The sequence below is a fragment of the Mesocricetus auratus genome, unplaced genomic scaffold (genome assembly GCF_017639785.1).
Source record: "Mesocricetus auratus isolate SY011 unplaced genomic scaffold, BCM_Maur_2.0 Super-Scaffold_100003, whole genome shotgun sequence".
Classification (NCBI taxonomy): domain Eukaryota; kingdom Metazoa; phylum Chordata; class Mammalia; order Rodentia; family Cricetidae; genus Mesocricetus; species Mesocricetus auratus.
In genome coordinates, this window is record NW_024429188.1 from 77,649,433 (window position 1) to 77,675,735 (window position 26,303).

Sequence of the window (26,303 nt, forward strand, 5' to 3'; positions counted from 1 at the left end):
CTCTTTCTGTGTTTGCATATGTATGTGTGTAGTGTTGGGTATGTGCATGTGTATGTGTGTGTGGGCCTGAAGTCAATATTAGGTATCTTTCCTCAGTGATTTTCTTTCTATCTTTATTTTTTCAGACAAAGTCTCTAAGTGAACTTGAAACTCACAGATTTGTCTATATTTGATTTGCTGACAGGTTGTATTCAGGAATCCAGGCTTGGTTTTAACATGGGTCCTGAGGATTGACATTTAGGTCTTCATGATGTTAGTTGGGCACTTTACCAACTGAGACATTTCTATAGACCCATACTTGTTTTTTTTTTAAATTTTGACTCTTGTTCCTTTTTACTGCTTGTAACGTATATTTGCAAAAGTAGCCTCCACTTCCTACCTCCTTAGGCTCAGGTTGGATACCTGCAAGCTTGCCCTTATTTGGAGAGCTTCATTATGGGACCGAGAACTACATCACCAGCCCTTGGATCTCCTGAAACCAGATCACACTATTTTTTCTTTCTTCTTTCAAGTTCCTAATATTACAGGGCTATCCAATTGGGGGTTGCTATCCACAGGGCTGGTGAAAAGAACAAATGGCAACAGGAAGCATTCTGATGTAATTCTAGCATGTATCACTTCCTCTCATCAAAGATAGTCTAAAATGTGATTAACAAAAGGCACCTTCCATTTGAGACACTGGAAAAGAGCATTTGGCGCGTTGACAAGGAATACAGAGTGAGGAATATTTTTACGTTTCATGGTAGGGGTCAAAGGGTAGAAGTGAGAATGGCCTTCAGGGGCAGTTATTGTGAAATACAGACTTCAAGGAGCCCTATGGTACTATGTATATTGCATGGACAGTGCAAAAGCAGTTCAAAGTTCATGTGTGAAATTAACATAATGGCTGCTGCATGGCCAAAGAGACATCTAAAACTTATAACTGGAAAAAGCAAGCAAGAATGTTATTAATTGCATTTCTCTTTATGCATCCATTTTCAGTACTTATAGTGTAATTGTTTTAACATCTTAGACATGTTAAATTTTGAGTATTGCTTGTCCTGACTTGACTGAAATGCAAGGTATGGGTAACAAGCTTTGAAATCTAAGTTCAGTTTCCACTGGCCACACCCAGGTACAAGTATTTAGTTTAAGGCATATTATCATTTCTTTAACATTATATGATAAAGCACTTTTCCTATTACTTTTCTCATTCAACATTCATTGCAGAACCAGGTGGGAAAGTATTATCAACATTTTATGGATATGGTGGACCAGAAATAGATTTTAATTCTTTGGATTCTGGGTAATACTCTAGTCAGTCTACTTTATTTTCTTTAGGTAAGATTTAGGGAGCACTGGGCATTGGTGGCACGCACCTTTAATCCCAGCACTCAGGAGGCAGAGGCAGGCGTATCTCTGTGAGTTCAAAGTCAGTCTGGTCTACAAAGCGAGTTCCAGGACAGGCTCCAATGCTACACAGAGAAACCCTGTCTCAACCCCCCCAAAAAGGATTTAGGGAACAAATTTGTTTAAAATATGCATTTGAGCACTTTGAAATTCTAAAGAGTTTGTTTCAGTGGGCGTTGATTTATAAATTGGGTAACTCCAAGCCACAGGAGGTTTAAGCTTCACAGAGGGGCATGAAAGGATGCAAGACAAAGTAAATGTTTGATTGATTGTAATGGAAAGCCCCCAGAGATTAGTTAGATAGTTTCTAATTAGTAACTTCCCTTACTGATTGGTTAAAATTAAATTTTACTTTTTTATTTATACTGTTGGAGTCTGGTTTGCTGGGGTAGGAGTCAAAGACATTGGAGCCTCCTTAGCCTAAAGGCCTGTCCCATATACTTTTTTATGCATGTGTGTATATGGGTGCACATGTGTATGTAAGTGTCTGGTACTGGAGGTCAACCTTAGCAGTCCACTTCAAAACCTCTGTCTGCCTCCTTAGAGATTGGATCTGTCATGACCTGGTACTCACTAACAAGGCAAGAGAGGATGGTCAAATCCCAGGGTTTTTCCTTTCTTTGTCTACCTGATGTTGTGATTACAAATGTAACTACCACACATGGTACTTTATTACTTGGGTTTGAGTAGTCAAGCTCAAGTCCTCTTTCTTACAGGTTCAAGGAAGTAATTGACTGATTGAACTATATCCTAGCCACACCTACTAGCTTTGTTTGTTTTGTTTTGTTTTCTGAGACAGGGTTTCTCTGTATTGTTTTGGAGGCTGTCCTGGAACTCGTTCTGTAGACCAGGCTAGCCTTGAACTCACAGAGATCTGCCTGCTTCTGCCTCCCGAGTGCTGGGATTAAAGGTGTGCACCACCAATGCCTGGCTCCAGCTTTTTATTAAAAAATGAATTCAATACATTTCCCTGATAATGAATAACTGATGCTGTAATATTTAATAAAGACATGATTCACAGTCAAAATAAACCTATGAATATAGCTAGGATTTAGAATGTTATAAGTGGAAAAATCTCATAATTAGATTTAATATCTGAAGCATGATGTATGTGTATACAGGAGGATAGAATAAATTCATTATACTTAAATTTCTGATATTGGCAAAGGATACTGTCAATATATTTTTGATGTCTATTGCTAGTAAGTTCTGGAAATAAATCTAATGTAGGAACAGCATTTTCTTTTTTATTGTTATACCTGAAAAGAGCAAAGTATAATTTTTATGTGAATGTATGGGTTTTTTAAATTCATTTTTCCCTTTTATTGAAAATAGATTATTTTCTCATGTAATTTATCCTGATTACAGCCGCCCCCTTCTTCTACTCCTCCAGATTCCTTCTGACATCCCCTCCTGTCTGAATCTGCTTCCTTTATGTCTCTCATTAGAAAATAACAGAGTTCTAAGAGATAACGAAACATGGCAAAATAAATTATAATAAGATAAAACCATCACAATGAAATTGTACAAGGCAAACCAACAGAAGGAAAAGAGCCCAAGAGAAGGCACAATAACCAGAGACCCATCCATTCACACATTCAGGAGTCCCATGAAACATTAAATTGAAAGCTAAAATATATACATAAAAGGCTTGGTGCAGATCCGTGCATTCCGTGCTTGCTGTTTCAGTCTCTGTGAGTTCAAATGGGCTTTGCCCAGATGACTTAGAGGGCCTTGTTCTCCTGGCATCCTCCATTCCCTCTGGCTCCTACACTCTTTCCTCCTCCTCTTCCATGGGGTTTCCTGAGCTTTAAGGCAAGGGATTTAATGGAGACATCACTTAGAGCTGAGTGTTCCAAAGTCTGTCTCTCTTTGTGTGTGTGTCTCTCTCTCTGCATGATGTCTGGTGGTGGGTCTCTGTATTTGTTCCTATGTGGTGCAAGAGGAAGCTTCTCTGATGATGGCTGAACAAGGGTATTGATCTATGAGTATAGCAGAGTATCATTAGGAGTCATTTTATCACTACTTTTTAAAAGATATCTGGTCTCTGGTTCTTGATTACTTAAGCCGTGTTGGGTATGGGTTCCATCTCATAGAGTGGGCCTAAAGTCAAACATTGCTTGCTTGGTTACTCCCATAAGTTTTGTGCCACCATTGCCCGAGCATATTTTGTAGGCAGGACAGATTGTAGATCAAAGGTTTTGTGATTGGGTTGGTGTTTACATTTTTCTTTTGATAGTCTGAAGAGTACCTTTAAATTCTAAAGACACTAGAAGATGGGTTGAAAGTGCTATGTAGTCACCAGCTCAACCTCTCCATGTTCAGTGAGTTGTGTGGATGTTGTCTTCAGCAATAGGGGCTTGCTGTCAGTTTGTGGAGAGCAATCTATTATCTTGGCAACAGCCTGTGTGTTTGGGATTTCTATGGTACCTGCTTGGCCAGTACTGGAAACTTCGTTTGGTGACAAGAGATGGGTAGTTGGGACAATGTCTCCTTCATTATTTGAAGACTTCATTAGCTTTGCCCTCAAATAATTTAGGATGTTTCCAGTGCAGTAGGTTTCCATACCATGTTTCAAATGCCCCAGTACAAATCTTTTTTAAAAAAATTTCACTATGTAATCAAGACTGACCTGGAACTTGCTTTGTAAACCAGTATTTCCTTAAATTATGATGTAACCCTGTTTATGCTTGAATTTGTGATAATCTTGATTCAATTTCTCAAGTGCTCTAACTGTAGGCACATAGCACACTAAGAACTTAAATCTTAAATGTATAGTTCAATGAAATTTTATGTGTGTAAATACCATCAAAATCAAGATATAGTAATTTTCATCCCCTTAGAGAGTTCTGCTTTCTTTCTCTACCTTCTCCTGATGTAGCAACTGTTCTGATTTCTGTAATCATATATTCATTTTGCTTGGTTTAAACTTTATTTAAATAGAATTCCACTGTGCTTACTCTTTTGTATCTGGCTTCTTTTGTTTAACATAATATCTGTCACATCCAATATTTTTCCCTGCTGTGCAATATTATTGTGTATGATAGATCACATTTTAAACTTCATTTCTTTCTTGATGGATTTTTATTTATTTCTAAGTTTATAATATAAATTATAGCTGCTTTAGGCATTTTAAATCATATTATTGATTCACAAAAACATTGATTTCTTGGAACTAGAGTCTAAAAGTGGAATTGTTCTGGTATATTTAATTAAAATTTTTTTGAGGAATGTCTTAATGAAGGAACTTTTGTCTGGATATCTTATAAGGAGACATATTTTTGAAGAATCATAGTTAAAGATGAAAATTTGCCATGTTTTCTTTGGGAATTTGAGATTCTCTGCCTGGCAGACATTAGAGGACATTTTTCTTTGACCAGTAAGCTGAATCTTTCATGCTTGTGGGGAGATATTTATTTTCCTGGTGTCTGGTACATACCATGCACATTAGGGATAAGAAGCCATTTACTTGCAAGCTCTACATTTTTTGGATAGGGTCAAATTGTCTTTTCTTGGGCAATATGCTTCAAATGATAATAAAATAACAGGAAAACCACGTTTATTTTATAGAAGTGTTCCTTAGGATCAACTTGGAATGCATGTTTAGTTTTGAAAGTGAAGGTACACTTGTGATTTTATGTAATCCCCAAACTTGACTTTGGCAACTTAATTTTACATTATTTTAAAGGTAAAGAATTTTTAAACATCATATGTCTGCTGGCAACATTTCCTAATGAAGTGTGATATTGAAAGGGTATAGGGGAAATTCCTGGGCTCTGGGAAACAGTTTAAGGTGGTTGTAAATGAGCATAACACTGGGAACGTGCTCAAAATGAGAAATACAGTTTCTGGAAAAGACTGTAGTTCTTCTAAGGTGGTCTGACACTTAGCATGCTACCAGAGGGACCAGAGGGAGACCACCTTTAACTATTTTTACAACACCATCTTTAAAAAAAGTTTTTGTTTCACTGTCTTTGTTTTCTTAATAGCATTTAATCAGTGGTGAAATGATTAAAAATGACACAGGGATTTTTTAATGGACAATGACTTGATATACTATTTCTGTAAATTTAAATTTTTCTGTATTTAGTTACAGAGGTGTTAGAGATCTGTCAGAGGCTCCATGAATCCTGAGTCAAGGCCAGAATCCTTATTAAAGCTGCCAAGGTCAGCATCTTCTGATGCTGAATGTTTCCCTAGCCTTAATCCCTGCCAGTCCCTGCATGATGTCACCACTATGGTCTTTCCCTCTCCCTCTCTCCCTCTGTGTCTCTCCTTCTTTCTCTCTGTCTTCAGTGTTTGGTTCAAGTTTCGTTTTGTGTGTGCCTGCATGTGTGTATATGTGTGTGTGTGAGTGTGTGTGATATGTGTCCATGTTTTGTTGGTTGTGTTCAGGTGAGTGAATGCATGTGGTGGATGTACACATGTATTTTTATGCATATGGAGGCCAGAAGTTAGCACTGGGTGTATTCCTTTAAAAAATCTCCACATTATTGTTGTTTTTGAAACAGGGTTTCTCTGTGTAGTTTTGGAGCCTGTCCTGGCACTTGCTCTGTAGACCAGGCTGGCTCTGCTTCCTGAGTGTTGGAATTAAATACTTGTACCACCACTGCCCAGGATCCACCTTATTTTTTTGAGGTAGGGTTTACCACTGAACCCAGACTTCACTGGTTGACTAAGATGGCTTGCCATTGAGTTCCAGAGATCTAGCTGTCTCCACATCCCAGCACTGGCATTACAGGAACACATCACTGTACCCAGCTTTTATGTGGATGCTGTACATTTGAACTCAGGTTCTTGTGCTTGTCTAATAAGCAATTTACCACTGAGCAATTTCCCTCTGGCCCTGGTTCACACTTCTTTATCCTGCAGCATTGTTTTCCTGTCCAATTTCACGAACTCTTCCTTTCTGTTACTGTCACCTTTCTTTTCAAAGCCTCCTCTAGGCCCCAACTTGGCTTAGGTAAACTACATCTGTGCTCTCTTTGGCCTTAGTATATTTACTCACCATAATATATAAAAATTAACTTTGTATTTCTCATACCAGCAAGTATTCTCTGTTTCCATGGCCTAGTCCCAGACTGGTCACTTGGTAGGTACTAATTAAAGATTGACATTGATGTTTAGATGAATGTATCAACCAGCTTAATTTTTTTAGAGAGGGTCTCATGTAGCCCAAGGTGACCTCAAACTTGATTGTAGCAAAGACTGACCTTGAGTTCCTGATCCTTCTGCTTCAATCTCCTAAATGCTGAGATTACAGACATATACAGGCATGTAGTGCTATATCTGACCTTTTAGACCTTTAGTGTGCTCATGTATTTGGTAAACATTTGACTAACCTTGGAGATAGTTCTTGCAAAGCTTCATGACCAGAGTTACAGGGGACAAATGATCACTACATGCCCTGAGACTTTACAGAGATCATTTTGATACAGAGGACATGAGATGTCCACAATTAGCAGTAATTTAAAGTACAAAGGGCTTGGTGCCATCAAAGAGATATAAATAAAGTACTGTGAGTTTAGAAGAGAGAGCTTTCCCCGATTTCTTGTTGAGAAAATTAATGGGAAAAATACAAAGGAATTTGCAATAAGGAATTAAGACAAGAATAAGCAAAGATAAGAATCTCTCATGTATCATGCAGTTTATTTGTGGCCAAAGAGAGTAGATACTATGAAGTTGTAATTAGCAGTAGGAGGCAACTGGAGCTGTGTGAAGTAGCCCTGTTAGAGAAGCCCTTAAATAATAAGGTGATGAGTATGTATTTGTTTTTTCTCAGGTGCAATAACCTTAGGAGCTGGGGCAGTTTCTTTTAAAGCCTGGTGATATTAGCACAGATTCCCTTATCTATGAATGAAATATCTTAAGATCTTTCAAGGAAACCATTATAGATAATTTCTATAGTGAATAGTATAGAGACCCCTCATGTTGTCTAGCTCTTTGACATCATCTTTTTACATCATCCTTTTTTCATTGAAAATATACATGAAGTAACAGATCATATGACCAATGCATTCTAAGAAACAAACATTGAAATTGACAAGGGAAAAACACTGCCAAGACAGAAATGCCTTATAAAAATACAGAAACATATAAAATGTTGTTTGCTTAGGAACCATTTCCAAAACATTGCCTTTAGCTGTCTGGAACAGTATATGAATTGTACTCCTGGTAGTTATTACTTTTGGGGTAGTTTTAGGTCATTGCAGTTAAATATAACTATATTCTTCTAACCTCAGTCTGTCTACTTCCTCTATAAGCAGTAAATACTGCATTCCAGTTTGTTTCATGGCATCTGTTTTCTAGCCATATAAATCCAGTCCTTAAGCACTGTAGGACTACATTTTCATTGGTCACTCTGTCTTCTGTACCTTGGATACAGTTTGCTTCATAATAGCAGTACAGAGCAAGAAGAATGTTGGATGAAAAATAGGATTAACTTGTTTTGAGTCCTGGTTATACTGTTCACTAGCTATATCACCTTTGGCAGTTGTATTACTGCTCCTAAGATTCTGTTCTTTTATCTCTAAGATGGAAATAGTGGGTTTTGCCCTGTCTTTCTGAAGGGTCTGTGTCCAGGATTCCATGCAAATATTCTAAAAACCATCAATGGCTTTACCAAGAGTTGGGCTGCACTGGCTGGCTTTACGCTCTATAATACAATTCCATCTTACCTCTCTTATCTCATGTTTCAATATTGTTCAGGACCCACCTCCTCTCCAAGGCATATGTACATAGTGTTCTACTCATCTGGAGTATTTTTCTCTTATCTCTGCTACATTCAAGCAAAAATTTAAATATCAGTTCAAATTTCATCCTCTAATGCCCATTGATTTCCCTTTGTTGAATTTTGACAACACCTAGTAATTGTCAATACTTGTCTTTTATCCTTATCTCTTTCACATAAGGCTCACATTAAATCTTTTTATGATCCTTAGCTGGTTCACTTAACACTTAGTGAATATTTATGAGACTGCTTTCTGTTTTCAATGTATTCCTCATAGTACCAAGTTCTGAACAGACTAAATATTCGTTCATTTACTTCAAAGTTCACACAGAGACTTTCTTAAGAGACACATGAACTCATCTGTTTTCAGGGCTTGGAATCCTCCTGTCAGCTCACTCTACCCCCACTTCCTATACAGAACTGCAGAAGAGCCCTTCGAATATAACTGCTTATGATCACTTCCTGAGATGGTGGAAATATTTCATGTCCACACTGCCCTGCATAGTGGCTATTCATTGTGCTTCTTGGTGACTGAACTATAGCTTAGTGCTATGAAGAATTTAGTTTTAATTTGGTGCTGAAGCTTGAACTCAGAGCCTCACACCCGCCAAGCATGCACTTTATCATTCACTGAGCTATGCTCCAAACCTCTTGATTTTTTAAATTCATTTTAATTTTAAAACGCATATGTAGCTAGTAACTACTGTATTGGACAAGTGGCTTTCTAACCCTTTTAACCTGGATCAGCACACTATGAAAAATACATTTTATGTTGTAGTCTAGTTTATATAAATGTAAGCAGGATCCGCTGCTTCCCTCTGTGATACTCAGTTTCACTTTTTGTTTGTGTGTGGGGGGCCTGTGTGTGTGCGTATAAAGGTAAGGAGGATGTTTGCTGGCTCCCTCTATTGCTGTCTGTATTAGTCTCTTGAGACAGGGTCTTTCGTTTAACTTGAACTGTATTCTTTTGGCTAGGCTGACTGGCAAGTGAACTCCTGGGATTTGTCCATCTCTCCACACTGCACCCTCCAACTACCATAGCCCAACAGTGAGATTACAGACAAGCAAGACCATGCCTTGCTTTATTTCTTGTTGTTATGAGTACTAGAGACTCAAATTTCATTGCTTTTACCCACTGGGCTATCTCTACAACTCTCAATTTTGCTTATTTATCTTTTAAGTGGAAAACATGAAAAGGGATTTATTCAATGTGGCCACACTGGGAAGAGGGGAAAAAATTCAACAAACACGCAAGTCAAAGTTTAAATTGAGGTCCAAGGATATGCACGTCTAAGCAGTCCTTGTCAAGGCATGGCCATGTTCACTGACTACAGCACACTATGTAGATTTCATAGCCCTTGATGAATTATGGCCTGAGGTTTTAAAAAAATACATCGTGTATTTTAAAGTAAAATCTGAGGTACAAAGAAGTATAGTTGGTCCTCCAAGGTCACAAGTTAAGTTAAATGGCTGAGTGAGGCTAGAACTTACAATTTGGAGTTCCTAGCCTGGAACCATTTCCACTAGAACTTCCTTCTCTTTACAATGCCAGGTATGGAAGATCACAGAGAATCAGAGATAAGAATCAGGAAACCTATTAGCATGCTATTTGACTGGATAGTGTCAATTTCATGGTTTCTGCATGAGTCTTGAGCTCAGTATTGGAGGGTTACTGCTGCCTTAGTTTAGTCCAGTGTCAGTCGTATAATAGCATGGAGGTAAGATACTTTTAACCCATTCCATGTGACAGTGGCTGTGTGACTGGATTAAGAGCAAGAAAACATTAAGAATCAAGGTCCTCACAGCCACTGTAGAAGAGGAGCCTCAAGTCTGACATCATATGGCCACTAAATATTTTTCTGCATCCATGTATTCAGTGTGTTGCCCTCTTATCAGCAAAGATAGATGATGGTGTGATCAGAGCAACACCCGCCATTGCTCAATTTAAAGATTTCTAAGTTCTTGATTGTCTGAAGAATCAGGCACAGGGAAGGAAATGAATGAAGAGGGGACCGGACTTGTGTAGAGGTCAGCAGAGACTGGGGGAGACAGAAGGAAATGAAGGCACATTCTATAATGTGCCAGACTTTTGCTGTTCTGGATTTTTCTTCTGACTTCTAGGCCTTTTTATTTAACCTGCCATCTACTGTGTTCCTTTTTAAAATTCCTTCATAGGTGGGCTTCTCCTTCTCTGCACTGTTCTGGTTTCTCCAAGCTTATTGGCTACCTACCCACTCCTATATTTTTCTGTCAACAGCTCATCACTCACACTTGAAAACTACAAGTTATGTTTTAGTCTCTCAATTTCACTTACTCCACCCTACACTGAGTTGCTTGCCAAGTCCATTCAGTGTTTCCTCAACCAGTTCCTTCCCCGTTACAGCTTTTATCTTATTGCCATTGTTGTGAGTGTGCTATATGAGAAACAGACGCACATGTTTATGTCTTTCAACAAAATCAGAATTTATTGAACAACAACAAATTCAGAAGTTATACTGGGAGCCTGCTGGCTTCAGTTTGCCAAGTAGCCCTGGTTTTATTACAATCTTCATTACTAATGTTAAATCTCAGATCATACATTGCACAACAAGCAGTAATTCTATTTTTATGTATGAAGGTTATAGAATAGCTGCAGAGGGGTTGACAAGGCTGTTTTAGAGTTCACAGGGTTCAAAGAGGCCTCACTAGAGACTGGTAGAGAGAGATCCAGGGCGGAATCCAAGGGAATCCTTTCAGTGTTAAGGTCTGGTACCCAGTTGGAGAGCTGCTAAAGCTGAGTTGTAGGACTGCGGGGTTGAGATGCAGGGGTTGTAGACTGGACTGAGTTGAATGGGTAGAGGCAAGATCTAGGGACAGGCCTAGATGGACTAACAGACTTATCGACAACAATTTGAGTAGCTGTAAGGACCAAGCTGAGCTGAAGTCCTGAGGACAGTCACACAAGTACCTGCTAGTCCCTTGGCAAACATACCAGGTAATTAGATCGTCTGTGTCGCTAGGGGTTGTTGTCATTGCAGTACAAGTTGTCCTTCAGGGTCTAGGTGCAGGTGTTGTACCTGTTCCCTGTCTGGTGAGTTTGATAAGTTCTTGGGCCTGGTTTTTCTGATATGCTTTTAATATGCCCATGTGTTCATATAACCCCAGCTTGCCAGTTCATAAGTGTTACATTGGTACTTCTTAAATTTGAAATGGTCCATTTATACCCTATTCGGGCTTGTGTTCTTTCTCCTTCCACCCTGCAATTATCTGATTCCAGAACCATCTTCCCTTGTAGATTAAAAACCTTTGAAGGACAATTACTGTATCTCACTGATTGTTTTTTCTTTATGCCGAACACATAATAGATACCCTGTGAAGTTTATGGAATGAACTACAGGTAGCTATTCAGGTGTGTGTGTTTTCTCCTGTGAGTGTTTTGATTTTGAAGAGGTGACCTACCAGTATGTTAACTATGCATGTATTCAGTATGTTAAATATGCATTTTTGCTGAGGAGACTGATTTGGAACCAGCGGTCCTTGCTTGTAGTTAGAAAGGGGAATCTACAAGGAGTTAACCTCTATCACAAATTCCTGCTGGCCCTGAGATTCTGTGGCCTTTTAACTCCACCTTAGAGAGCTTGTGGCATTTCTTTCTTTAGCACAAGGTTCACAGTATCTTGGAGCCTTGTTTTGTAAGTGTCTTTGTTAAACTGTAGCAAAAAAATCTTGTTTTTTTTTTTTTTGCAAGGCTGTCTTCTTTTTTTTATTTACTTGCAATTTTCCAAAACAACCCTGAGAAAATACAGTCATTTCCTGAATAAAGTGTACATCAGCAAAAATGGCAGAGCCAGGGCCTCTGAAAATTCTCTCCTTAATGGCAATGAAAAAATACTTTAAAAAACAGGCAGCACATGTCAGAGTTCGTTTATTCAGAATTCTGGAAATAACAAGGCTTGAACCAATTCAGGGGCTATGGAGCCAACAAAACCAGAAACATGTTCAGGAGAAGAGTTTTGTGGTAGTTTTTCTTGTCTGGCCCCATCTTTGGCCTTGTACTTTGTAGCTAGAATATCCTTTTAAACCAACAGCTTGCAGTCACAGAAACTCCAGCTGCCTATGACCCCTCTAAAGAACTATCTCCATGTCCTCTGTCTAGCCATTCCTTGAAAAGCCCCTCTTATAAGTCTTATATACTTGACCTTGACCCTGTGTTGCAGAAAGCCTTTTATCCAGGGTATTGTTTTTAAACCATTAGATACAATTAACTTCTCAGTTGCCCGAAGCAGGAGATAACCTTTCCAGCTAACTAAACAGAAAGCTTCCAAGGAAAAACAGAGGTCTAAGATACCTCAGGGGATTTCTAAAAGCTTGAGACAGTCCTGAGAATCTAGAAAACACATGTATACATGGGGCTGTTGCATTTGCAAGGCAGTGTGCATATTCAGGACATTTGAATAGGCTGTAAATTCTCATTCTGAAGCTTTTCATGAGCAGAAAAGGGAAGAGAGTGAGATCTCCTGGCTGGGTTGATGGTGAAGACATACCCTAATGTATGTCTAGATCTCCTTGGTCAAGGATGGGAGGCATTTTGGCTACAGGACTTAAAGGAAATCCTGGCTTAATCATTAAGCTAATCCAGTAGAGATGTCAGTGCAATAATTATAATAACAAGGTGGAGCTTACTGTGGAGCTTACTTTTCCTTAGGCCTAGTGACAGTTAATTTTGGTCAACCAAACAGCATATGTATATCCTCTCCTTTGAATAGCCTGAAAGAACAGGGCTTTATAATCTTGGCCGGGCGGTGGTGGCGCACGCCTTTAATCCCAGCACTCGGGAGGCAGAGGCAGGCGGATCTCTGTGAGTTCGAGGCCAGGCTGGACCGACAGCCTCCAAAACAATACAGAGAAACCCTGTCTCGTAAAAACCAAAAAAAAAAAAATCTTGTTATCTTGTTTGTTAAACATGAAGGCATAGTGGCCAAACGGAGTTTGTGGTGTGAGGAGAGCTGGTAATCCCAAGTAATTCTGCCGGAAATGAGATTTTTTTTTGTCAGTACCTCAAGCACTTCTCAGGTGGCTTTGTCTTCTGAGTTCTGGTTTTGGTCCTGTTCTTTTTCCAGGCGCACTTATAGATAGAGACCCTGGGGCTGTTCATGCCATTTCTGCTAAACTCATCTTCTGTTTGTTCTACATGTGCAGCCTTGACCCAGGACTTACTGAGGACAGATACGCTGTATCCCGAGAGTCTGTCTTCTAAGAGGATACAAATAGAAACTATAATGACCTTCTTGCTGGCCTAGCACAGCTTGAGAATGGGTGAAGAGCCAGAGCCGAATTCTTTGGCTACCATTTTATTCAGAGCCATCCTAAATGAAGCAGGGCAGTTGTCACAGACTTTAACGGGCTGTGCTAAATTGACCAGATAGCTGGCCAGTGACTCACAGTGGCAGAGTTGGCAACAGAGAAATCATTTCCTTCAACCCATACTAAAAAAAGATCCAAGTTTTCTATGCATACATTCTATACATTGATATATTGTCACATGTCCTCACTCTTACAAGTATGCCTGAGAGCTCATCATTTTCCCGTGCTCCTCTCAAGCTACTTAAAAAAATCATCTTTTCTTTCTGTGGAAGAGCACTGGGTGCTAGCTTCCACCTGGTGGGATGGAGAGGTACACCATGGACTTACCCTGCCTCTGTTACCCACCACCCCCTGGGAAGGACTAGACCTGAATGATCATTTTTAGCCAGGTATTTCCTGTGTGTGGGCCAGGGCCTGAGGCCAGAGGCAGAGAGGTTAAGAGGGCACAGGTTCTGTGGCAGAGTGTTCTCTGGGGAATGAGATAGCCGTCTCATGGCTAACTTCTTTAGGTTTGAAACACTACAGAGACTGTAATCTTAGTAACAAAAACAAACCAAGGAGAAAGGCTACTTGCATTCCTGAAAGATGAGAATTCTGTAATATGTTTCAAGAAAATACTGCTACTGAACTGTGTTTCTGAACGTGCTTCGGTGGATTGTGACTTCAACCCCCAACAAAACCGTTTGAGTACAGACACCTGCCTTCATGCTTGGCAAGTCCTTTACACCTAAGAGCCTTTATTTCTATGAATACAACACGATTTGGATTTAGAAAACAAAATGCAAACAATATGGCTCTTCAAGTGACTTAAACCTATCCCACAATGCTGCTTGCACAGGAAAATACACCCATGGGACACTTAGGGACTGCTTTGGGAGGGCCATTGTCGCCACTCATAAGCTGAACAAAAGGGTCCCTCTTTTCTCTTAGCTTCCTTTTGGAGAGGGTCTAGGGAACTTTTTTTGTATTTATTTTCTTTTCTTAAATTTAGATTAGAAACAAGGTTGCTTCACAAGTCAGTTCCAGGTCCCTGTCCGTTTCCCTCCCCTCTTCCCGTGCCCTCCCCTAACCCCCCCAATATCCCCTTGTTTCCCCAGGGAGGGTGAGGCCCTCCTTGGGGGTGTCCATAGTCTGCCATTTCATCCAGGGCAGGGCCTGGGTCTAAGGAACTTTGAGATGGAATGTACTGAATGCTTTTGTTTTGAACAAAATCATACATTGTGAAATAGAGCTATAAATTAATTTTTTTCCAGTTACAGATTAAAACACGTTTTGACATGCTGGCTTAGAAATCTATTTACTACCTATATGATTATTATTGCTAAGAAGAAGGTTACTTAGAAACAATTTGGAGGCAGGACCCCTACACGAGTCAGTCTTGAATCTTTTAGAAGACCTGTCTCCCCCACCCCCAGAAGTGAATGTGAACTTGAACACCTCTCAGATCATAGAGATGTAAGTTCTGAGAGCAGAGCCTGAGAACTAATGGGATTTAGCTTGATTTCACTTGGTTGCTTTATCTTAAGAGAGAACTATAGATGCATGTAACAGGAAAACGGGCTTTTGCTACTCACATTTACCACTCAGCATCTCTGAAAGCATGTGTCTGGAGGGGGTGGGTTCTCAATATATCAGTTCCTTAGCAAACACTAACTGTGTCTCCGATGATTTAATTTAATTTTACAGTGTCTGCCCACCTGGGGTTAGGGTCCAACCCTATTGGTTAAGAGTTTAGTCTCACAAGATTGCCCACACTTGAGACACCAGTTGTGATCTCTTCTTCCTACTAACTGGCTATAAAGTGCAGTTCCTATGACCACTGTCCCGCATTCCTTCCCATTTGTGGCTTAATCATTTGCAAGGATTGCTCACAGAGCTCAGGGAAGTATGTTCTGACATTTACTCATTTATTATATATAAAAAAAGTTGCAAAGGATGCAGATGAACAGCCAAACAAAAGATGCGTATGGGAAGTGGGAGAGGCAAGAAGCCTCGATTTCCTCTGCAGGCACCACTATGTGTTTACCATACCCAGAGCTCCCCAAACCTCGCCTCATCATGTAGGCATGAGCTATTTTTGAATCAGTCTCTAGCCTCTCTCCCCTTCCTGCAGGGTGGGGGTTGGAATGAAGCTTCCAGGCTTTTTAATCACTGCTTAGCCTTGCAGGTGACTAGGCCCATCGGAGACCTCACTAAGAATGGCCTTACTAGAACTGAAGAGACACTCTTATCACTCATGAAAATCCCAAGAGATTAGGAGCTCCATGTCTGGAACTGGGTCGAAGATCAAATACTGGAACAAAAAAAACAGAGAGAGAGAGAGAGAGAGCGAGAGAGAGAGAGAGAGAGAGAGAGAGAGAGAGAGAGAGAGAGAGAGAGAGAGAGAGAGAGAGAGAGAGAGAGAGCACTCAGGAAATGACAGGGATTTTCAGAGCTGTGTGCCAGAAAACGGGAACAGGCAGCAAATATATAGTTCATTTTATATCACAACATCACAACAGTGAATCTCAAGAACAAGTTCTATTTATGATGAGCCTCAAGAGCCTTCTTTGTAGGGGCCATATGTGGGGAAGATGGAAAATAAAAGCACTGTAAAAATATCAAGTCTTGTAGCTACAATGTTATCATCCTGGCAATTGTACATTCCCCAGGCTTGTCACAGCCCCCCCCCAAGGCCTTGGCTGCTAGCAACCTGACCTTAAAAACTTCTTAGCATTCCCTGGGAATAGACAGGAGCCAAGTACACCAGCTTTACTGTCTTGCCTTGGTCTACTTTTGTGGGGAGAGCCTAGATAGATGGATGTTTATGAAGGAGGCCTGTGAGAGGAAGGAGTTTTAAAGAAATTCTGGGCATGCAGCTTTTCAGACGTAATTTTAAATGGAACCATGAGAAATAGGTCAAAAGGAATATGAAGGGCTGGAGAGGTGGCTCAGTAAAGTGCTTGCCGTGTACCCACTTATTTAAATATTGAAATATTCCTTTAGAGTCAAGCTGATGACCTTCTACTTTCAGGGCAAAGGTAGAAATCAGAAAATCACAGTATGTTTACACTCCTTCATTTTCATTTAGTTATGTCCAAGTATGAGAACCAGATTACTATTTTCACTGACTACCTAGAAGAATTCCCAGATACAGATGAGCTGGTATGGATCTTGGGGAAGCAGCATCTTCTTAGAACAGGTAAGCTGCGCGGCACTGGTCAGGGAGGCCCCAGCTAAAGTGAGTATCTGGGAATAAGGGCCTCTCATTTTCCATCTTGGGTTGACATACAGAAGTTAATTTACCGATTGGGTTGACAAAACACTACTTTGAGGCAGATTACCTTGATTGTTGCATAGTTCCTTACAAGGCCCTGAGAGGCCTTAGCCAGTCATTTACATGATACAGGGTTTTTTTGCACGTTTTGCAAAAGTAATGTATTTTTATTCTTTTCTGTAAAGAAACCCTGCTCCCATTCCAGAAGACTTGGGATTCAAAAAAACATGGCATCATTCATATTATTGCTAAATTTATTTTGCAATTCTCCTGCCTTATGCTCTTAAGTACTAGGGTTATAAGAATGTGCCAACACACTCTTGGGCTAGGGCTGTAGCTCAGTTAGTAGAATACCTAGCATGCGCCAAGTATTAGATTCAATCCCCCAGTACCCCATAAATTGGGACTGATGGCCATGCCTGTTAGCTCAGCACTAGAAAGATAGAGAGAAGAATCTGAAATTTAACATCATCCTTGGCAATCTTGAAGCCATTTTAGGGAACATGAGACCCTCTGGGGGGTGCTTAAAAACACAAGAAAAGAGAACTCTTTTTTAAGTTTATTTATTCAGTTTATGTGTCTGTGTATTTTTCTTGCATTCATGTCTGTGCACCAGGAGACCAGAAGGTGGCATTAGGTGCCCTGGAATACAGATGGTTGTAAGCCACCATGTGGGTGCTGGAAATTGAACCCAGGTCCCCTGGAAAAGCAGACATAGTCACTGAGCCATTTTTCAAGGCCTACTCTTACTCTTACACATCTCCCAAAATGGGAGCTAGGCACTGAGGACAACAAAATAAAAGAAAATACATACAACTCTATTTGACTTGCTCAAAGAGATGGAATTAGAAACTATTGGTAAAGGTTTACTTTCCCTTTTGCTTTTGAAAACATAGTGACTATAGATTCTATACTGAATACACATGCATATATGATATTAAGAGGGAGAGAGATGACTAGAGAAGACAGAACCATATCCAAGTATGGAGGGAAATGAAGAAGCCTTAATTGTAGTGATTAAAAGGAGGTTGTGTTATAGAATGCAAAAAAATGCTTTGAAAAGGTATGTGAGTTATTTATGATAATATACATTCACTTACATGAAAATAGGACACTAGGTACCATGGGTACAGTTCTTATACAGTTAGCAGGAGCATTTCATTTTTAGTTAAATGTATGTGCTCACACCCCTGCTTCTGCACTTGAATCTCCTCCACACATATGAACTCCTAATTTTAGATAATAGATGATGTGAACCGATACTATCTTCATTCAGGCTGGAGATGATTGTCTTAGTGGATTATCTAAGATACTTTCTTTTCCTATTTCTTATCATTTGGGCATGACCACCATGATAATACCTGTCGGGATCCTGAAAATAATAGAGGAGACAGAATATATGTAATATCATTAGAAGAACCAGTATAGTAGCTCTGGTAAAAATGAAGGTAAAGAGAAGTTCTGGAATTACTAGGCTCAAATAAGATTATGTTTCCTGTGAATTTCTCTAGTTCTATAACAATCTATTTGATTGGCTATCTGAAAATAAGCTTGCTACTGGCATAGAAGTCAAATGTAGGCATTTTTTAAAGATGGGATATGGTGATTTAATTTTAATTTCACATTTAATTACAGAAAAATCTAAGCTGTTGTCTGATATAAGTGCTCGTCTATGGTTTACATACAGAAGGAAATTTTCACCGATTGGTAGGTATATCATTTGTTGTGCTGTGCTTTCTTCCTTGTAGATAGCTTGCCTGAGGTTATCAATGACATCACAGAAACCTCAGAATTAACAGCTCACTGTGGCAGAGAATTTGATTTAGGGGAGCAGGTAAGTTTAACATTTCATCCAAAAATGTCATTGTGGAAGTAACCCATCACATGTGGTTCCATGGTGTTGTAGTGTTAAGCCAGTAGTAATTTTAACCCACCTTCAAGTGCTCATGCAGCTAATGGTATTAAAAATCAAATAAGCTTTAGTTGGGTAATATCTAGCTATTAAATAACCTTTCAGTGCTATATGATACTATTTGATTATTAAAAAGGCTTGGGCCTTGAAGGAAAGAAAATATTTCCTTCTATTATTTTCTCATCAAATGAAAGCATTTTGGCATTCAGAGATAAATTAAGATAGATTTCCTTAGAATTTAGCCTAGTCTGTTCCTAGCTGCCATGTAGGGGAAAAGAAAAGGACAGCTGGACAAATTAAGGGAATTTGCTCCATCTGAGAGGATCTGTAAAACGTTTGTGAGCAGTGTGGTCACTACCTAGTGTCATGGAAGGATAAGGAAAGAGTCTGTAGGTGGTGGAAGTTACTTTCCAAAAAAAAAAAAAACTCGTCTGACCAAGGTTGGACCTAGTAATTGGAGTGAAATTAACCTTTATGTGATGGGCCAAAACTGAAGTACATAACAAACATTTTCTTTGCTTTTCAAGAAGTAGTAACAGAAAAGAATAATCTTTAGTACCCAGGGTTCTGAACTGTTAATGTTTACTTGGGGAAGAGACCTTTACAAAGCTGGGCCTCACCCTACCCTCTCTGCACTAATCTAACCTTAATCCCAGCTTTAGCAAGAGCCTGAGGGCTCTCCCTCCAGCCCAGAAATTTCTTCACTCCCCTTAGTCTTGATGTAGCAATGTTCCTTCAGTCTCTACAACAAAGGGCTTGGGATGAGGGAGAGTAACTTGGCCCACTTGTTTTACAAGAGTGAGCACTTCTTCAAAACTAGACTTCTGAGATCATAACTCCAGAATACTTTTCTACTTTTGAGTTGGAAAAGGAAATCAAGTTATCTGATTATGTTGGTCCTTTTGAATAGGACCCCAGTAGAGCTTATCCTGGCCACATTTGTGAATTTTACTTTACATCAAATCTTCTTAAAATGGGACCCATTGTCTCATTATTAACTGACTTTGTATATTTTAAAGATATTGTACATTTCTAACTTATTAATAGCATTTTACATAAGACCATACTCACAATACCAAGCATCCTATGTAGGTTCTAGAGCTGTTAAATATTTTCTCATGTAATTTAAATGCTATTATCCTCAATGTATAGTTGAGACTTAGCTTGTATAACTAGATGTTAGGTTTCTGCCTAATCTAGAGTTCTTTCCTCTATTTCTTGTAAACTTCATTAGGTATATTTAGAATAGTCAAGGACCTTTTCTATGTCTTTGGTCATTTTGATGTCTACCCTTGGTGGTTGTATTTGTGCTTTAGTCAAGGCAATCTCCTTGTTGATAGTTATCCATGATAGTCACTTACCAAAAGAGCATGCATGCTCTGAAGTCTTCAAGCAAGAAACCCAAGGGGCATGTTTAGTTCATGTGTTTGTCTTTGATTGTAGAATGTTTCCATTGATTCAGCATTGCCTTTAAAAGTTCCACTCCTATATTCAAACCCTGTATGGGTTCAAAGTACATCTATTGTCTCTCTTTTCATAGTTCTTGTATATGTAGGTGTGTTTGCAGTTTCAAATACGCTTATGATTGAGAAAAGATTAAATTTAGGAACACATTTTCATGCCCATCCATTTTGCCAACAGGGGGAACAGGCCCTTCATCTGATGCTGGCTGGGGATGTATGCTGCGCTGTGGACAGATGATGCTGGCTCAAGCCCTTATCTGTAGACACTTGGGAAGGGGTGAGTTCCATTTGCTCTACAAATGGCTTCAAAGACATCTGCCACATCACTTGCTGCTGTGGTTTAAGAGCATTCAGTAACAAAACTACAGATCCTAAATTGCTTTGTCATAACTCAAGTGATGGGCTGAAAAGTCAACCAAGCCCATCATGAGAACAAAATAGCTGATATTTCCTTATGACTCGCCAAGCAAGAGCTATTTTCTGGGAACAGAATTAACCTGGGGCAGATGTGCCATTTAGAATTGCTATTTTTACTACTGTTGGAATGAGTCCTTAAAAATGTCAGATTTTAAAAACCCGTGGCCCTAAAATGGGCATGGTGGTATACACCTTTAATCCCAGCACTCAGCAGGCTCTGAATTTGAGGCCCGCCTGGTCTATCAGGGGATTACATGACAGCCAAAACTTCCTAGAGAGACCCTGCCTCAAAACACAAACAAAACAAAACAAAACCAAAAAAGCTGAGGCTATGGTGGCTCACACCTATGCTCCCATCACTCAGAAGCCTAAGGTAAGAGAGCTGCTGTGGGTTTGAGGTTAGCCTTGCCTGCATACTAAGTTTCCAACCAGCCTGGATTACAGAGCGAGACCCTGTTTCAATAAACAAAACAAAAATGAAATGAAAAAATAACAAAGAAAACAGGAAGAAGGGTGTGGTGATCAGTCTGTTTCTTAACTCCTTTTAAAATACCCATCTAGCTGAGGATATAAATGACCTAGAGGAAGTGATTAATGAGGAAGCTAGTGCTATTTTGGTTTTGGTTCGTTGAGCATGTCCATTTTATAATTAAGAAATCCTTAAATTAGCTTGCTCAGGAGGCGGCTTCATTATTTACTAACCTTCTGGCAATTCTTGTTCTTATTTTCTTTGGGACATGCACATGTTTCTTCATGGACCTCTGTAGCATGATCTTGGATGGACACCAGTTTAGACCTTCGAGTAAAAGTCCAGTTTCCCATGCCGTCAAGCTGCTGAACTTGCTGGTTGTCTGTGCTCACAGGTCCTGTGCCAGTTTTTGGAGAGGATCTGGAAGTGCTGGGGAAGGTTGTAGAGCTTCTTGCCTTCCTGCCGGATTTTTGCCTGTTCTGTGCTTGCTTTCTCTGTGTACTATTGTCATTTCTAGCTCAGAGATGAGAAAACCGAGGTTCGTGGCAGTGGGGTGGTTTGTCTAGGCTCAAGCAGCATAGATGTGAGAACATAATGCTTATATTCTGCTTCTTTGTCTAGCAAGTACTCTATTCATACTTTTTAATCTAGACTTATTATTGTTTTAAGGGATAAATCCACATTTTATTAGCATATATCAATTGTACAAAGTGGTAGGTTTTATTGTTACATTTCCATACATTGTATACATGTGTATTTTGATGATAATTTTATTTCCCAGTTGTATCCTTTCTAGCTTTTTATTATTTATGTACTCTGTGTGTGTGTGTGTGCCTGCACGCATGCATGTGCTCGAGTTCGAGTGTGTGTTCACTCTATACCACAGTGTGTTTGTGGAGATCAGTTTCTCTTTCAACCATGAGGGTCCTGGAGACCAAACGTGGGTCACTAGACTTGGCAACAAGCACCTTTACCTGCTGAGCTGTCTTGCCACCACTTTTAATTCATTAAAAAATCCTTGAAGGTGATTCTTCTTAAAGTGAGTTCTTAAAATAGGGGGCCATCCTGGAAAATCCCCACAGCCATCAGTCACAGTTGTATGAGCACAACATCAAGTAGCAGGAAGGATTTGGATAGGTCTTATAGTTAAAATGACTTAGAAGAGGTAATTTTGTAAGGTCTTTTGGATTATTTCTTTTTTTTTTGTTTTTTTTTTGTTTTATGAGACAGGGTTTCTCTGTATTGTTTTGGAGGCTGTCGGTCCAGCCCGGCCTCGAACTCACAGAGATCCGCCTGCATCTGCCTTCCTAGTGCTGGGATTAAAGGCGTGCACCACTACCGCCCGGCTGGATTATTTCTTATTCAGTCATAAAATTAAGATGAAGTATTCATGTGGCAGTCATCAGAACATATTTGGTGGTCCTTAGCAGTCAGTTAATAAAGATTTCCCCAGAACCAGATTGTTCAGTAGCTATTGAAATAAGTTGGCTGTGATTCACCCTATGGATATGATAGAACTGAAAGTTGACTTTGGTTTCAGAGACTCTAGGAGCAAAGGGAACTTAGGGACCCAGAGATGATGTCCTATAGACTCAGATACATTTCCAAAATCTTTAATTCAAACTCTTTTGAGACCCTCCAGAGAGAAATTTGTGTCATGGATGTAAACTTAGTCCCCCAAATCTGTCCTAGAACTGAGACTAGAATGCGTCCTATCCCTATGGGTTATTGTGTAGCATTCACCAGTTCTCTTCAGTAGGTTCTATGTGGCCCTGAGCGTTTGGCGACTCTGTTTAAGGTACAGATGAGAGATCCTCGGAGTTAGGATGATCAACATTTTGGTCTTAAGGAGACTGTAAACACCTGATGGCAAATATTTTTGTTTTTCCAAAGCTTGTTGTGAAGTTTTCTTAAGACTGTGGGAAAGTTAGGGGTAGTGGCTTACCTATAATCCTAGCACTCAGGAGACTGAGGCAGGAAGATCACTACAAATTTGAGGCCAGCCTGTTCTACATAGTAAATTCTAGACCATCCAGGGCTATATGATGAAACCTGTGTCCAAAGCAAAAAAAAAAGTGTTATAAAAATGGGGCCAGGGGCTGGAGAGATGGCTCAGAGGTTAAGAGCACTGACTGTTCTTCCAGAGGTCCTGAGTTTAATTCCTAGCAACCACATGGTGGCTCACAACCACCTTGAATGAGATTGGTGCCCTCTGCTGGCATGCAGGCATAAGGCTGTATACACAATAAATAAATAAAATAATAAAAAAAATGGGGCCAGAGTCATAGTTTAGTGGAAGAGTGCTTGTGATATACAAACCCTGGCTTCCATACCCAGTACTGGAAAAAAAGGTTGGCGTAAAAAAATGTCAGAGTATGTTTTTGAGACATGTTATTATTATGTAGCACATGAATGGCTAGAACTGATCTTGTAACCCAATTGACATCAAATTCATTCATGATCCTCCTGACTCTATCCCCATCCCAGAATATTTATTTTACAGGCATATGTCACCGTATCTGGCTGTTGGCATGTACACAGGTGTGTGTGTGTGTGTGTGTGTGTGTGTGTGTGTACACGTACACACATGTATGGAGGGAGGCCAGAAGTTAACATATCTTCCTTAAATTGCTTTCCACATTATTCTTTGAGACAGGGTCTCTCATTGAACATGGAGCTTCCTGATTTGGCTAGACTGACTGGCTGCCAAGCCTCTGTCTTCTAGCACTGGATTATAGGTGCATACTACTACTGCCTTGAGCTTTTTTCATGGGTGCTGGGTTTTTAAACTCTGGTCCTCAAGCTTGCAAGCACTTTACCAATTGGATCATCTCCCACCTGTATTTTGTTTGTTTAGCTGGTTGGTTGGTTTTGTTGTTTGTTTTGTTGAAAGAAAAGTCTTGCTGTATATGGCTTAGGCTAATCTTGAACTCATAATATAGTCTAGGCTGGCTATGATATTGAAATTTTCCTGCCTCAGTCTCCTGAATACTGATATTACAGTATTTTTTCTTCCCCTTCTCAATATACAATTCTCTCTCTCTCTCTCTCTCTCTCTCTCTCTCTCTCTCTCTCTCTCTCTCTCTCTCCTCTCTCTCTCTCTGTCTGTCTCTCTCTCTTCCTTCTTCCTTCCTTCCCTTCTTCCGCCTTCTCCTCCTCCTCCTTCTTCTTTTTGGTTATTCGAGACAAGGTTTCTCTGTGTAACAGCTCTGGCTGTCCTGCAACTCTCTCTGTAGACCAGGTCTTGAACTCAAAGATATCTACCCACCTCTGCCTCCCCAGTGCTGGAAATAAAGGCACGCACGCACCACCAGCACATGGTACAATTTTCAAAAGTAGTTTCTCGGCAGTGAATTATGTAAATTATTTCCACATAAACTTTTGTATAATAACGCTTCCCCTCACGAGACCCTTCGCCAGAATGTAAGGACAAAAGTCATTGCTGTTTGTATAGAGATGAGACACTATGGTGTCTGGGTAATATCCTTGCAGTGTAGCTGCCAGGAAATACCTTTGTGACACTGTTGTTATGTAATTGTTAGCCAGCTCCAGCTTGGAGCATGTTAATTTTCTGTCCAATGTCATCCTCAGCTTTTAACTTTCCCATGCATGCTAGACAAGTAATCTATCATGAAGCTACATTCCCCAGCCCTGGCTTTTTCTTTATACCCACTGAATCCTTAGAAGTTGTCAATTTTGCATCATCTGCTATCTAAATGAGAAATATACAGAAACATGTCAACTTTACCATTCCTACCTTCTAAATGTAGCTCTCTTGTTTTCCTTTTAACTTATTGCCTGGTAATGAGCAGTAATGACTAATTTTAACCTTTTTTTATTCCTCTTTCCCCACAAAAGATTGGAACTGGGAAAAACAAAAAGAACAACCCAAAGAATACCAAAGGATCCTGCAGTGTTTCCTAGATAGAAAAGACTGCTGCTATTCAATCCACCAGATGGGTAAGATCACCAGATTTGTAGTTCCAAATTAATGCCTATGAATTTTTCCCTTCACTAAGTTGTCTATCTGATTTTTTCATGTGCCCCCCCAAATCAGGAGTCTGTGTCTCATGGAAGGTATTTTGCTAACATATTAATTTTTCCACATAAAACAGCACAAATGGGTGTAGGAGAAGGGAAATCAATTGGCGAATGGTTTGGACCAAACACAGTTGCACAGGTGTTAAAGTAAGTAAAAGTCTGGTGTCTGTTTGTTCTGCTTGCTCTTATGTTTCCCTCCCCAGCCAACAAAACATCCCATTAGTTTTAAGTATGCTTGCAACCCTACTCTTCCTGCTAAGCCATCAAACATCTCTACCATTTTGTTCAGATACTTCTTGATGTGTATAAGTGTAGACCTCTGTCTTGGTATATCAGAGTTGTAGTCACTGGTATCTATACATGTGGCTATATTCCAGGACTCATTCTGTTTCTCACCTTACAGATGGATGTTCATGTGCCAGGGAACCATCGAACTGAGGGTCTTTCGAAGTTAAAAGCTTCATACTAAGTGGCAGAGGCCTAACTGCCTTAGGCAAAAAATAGCCTTCTATTCTGTACAGTAATAAAGACCTCATTAATGGGCCAGGAAGATGGCTCAGTGGGTAAAGGTGCTTGCTGCCAATCCAGATGACTTAAGTTCGATCCATGGAAACCGCATAACGGAAGGAGAGAACCAACCCATAGACGTTATCCTCTGACCTCCACACACACACCATTGCGTGTACCTCCTCCTAAATAAAATATGGTTTGTAAACCTCACTAATTCATTTAGCATTTACTGGGTACCTTTACTGTGTTAAGTACTGGATGTACAGAGACAACAGAGACACAGTCCTCGCCTCAAGGAACTCACTACCTGCTGGAGGATACAAATCCCGAGGGAGTCTTGGAATTAGTTTGTCATCTGTTAGCAGATTTAAGGTGATACTTTCATGATCGTCATCTTATATTCCACAATTTGTCTTCTACCACAGAAAATAAATAAGGTAGAAAGATCATGTATAAATGGGGTGAGTGTCATCAGTACCTATAGGCTGTCTTGTCTCTTGTAGCTCTCTCCTTTCTGAAAATCTGCCAGTAGATGAAAACTCCCTGTAGGCAGACTGTATTTGTCTCGTTCATTCTGTAGCATTAGCCCATAAAAGTGCCTACTACATATAAGTGCCCAGTAAGAGCTCAATGAATAAATGAAATTAGCAGCCAGAACCTGGGGCTAGATGTAGGGATTAGAAGATGGAGATCATTAGGCTTTCTTTGGTATAGCATATATCAATTCCTGGCGATTATGACTCCATATAAGGTAGAGAAGGGGCTTTGTTTCA

The 26,303-nt window shown here is 39.8% G+C and overlaps 1 protein-coding gene across 3 annotated transcripts in view; it reads left to right on the forward strand.

The window, feature by feature from the left end:
• The window catches only part of Atg4a (autophagy related 4A cysteine peptidase), a 50,248-nt gene that overhangs the window by 10,806 nt on the left and 13,139 nt on the right, over nt 1-26,303 (forward strand). For 2 of the 3 annotated variants that reach the window (XM_005082460.4, XM_040744479.1), the window contains exons 2-6: nt 16,533-16,643; nt 18,354-18,425; nt 20,272-20,370; nt 24,838-24,939; nt 25,095-25,167. In XM_005082460.4, the coding sequence (XP_005082517.1) occupies nt 16,533-16,643; nt 18,354-18,425; nt 20,272-20,370; nt 24,838-24,939; nt 25,095-25,167 (457 nt within the window). Of the gene's footprint in view, nt 1-16,526; nt 16,644-18,353; nt 18,426-18,466; nt 18,553-20,271; nt 20,371-24,837; nt 24,940-25,094; nt 25,168-26,303 lie in introns of those variants that run through there. The other variant, XM_013122310.3, reaches the window with a different exon arrangement.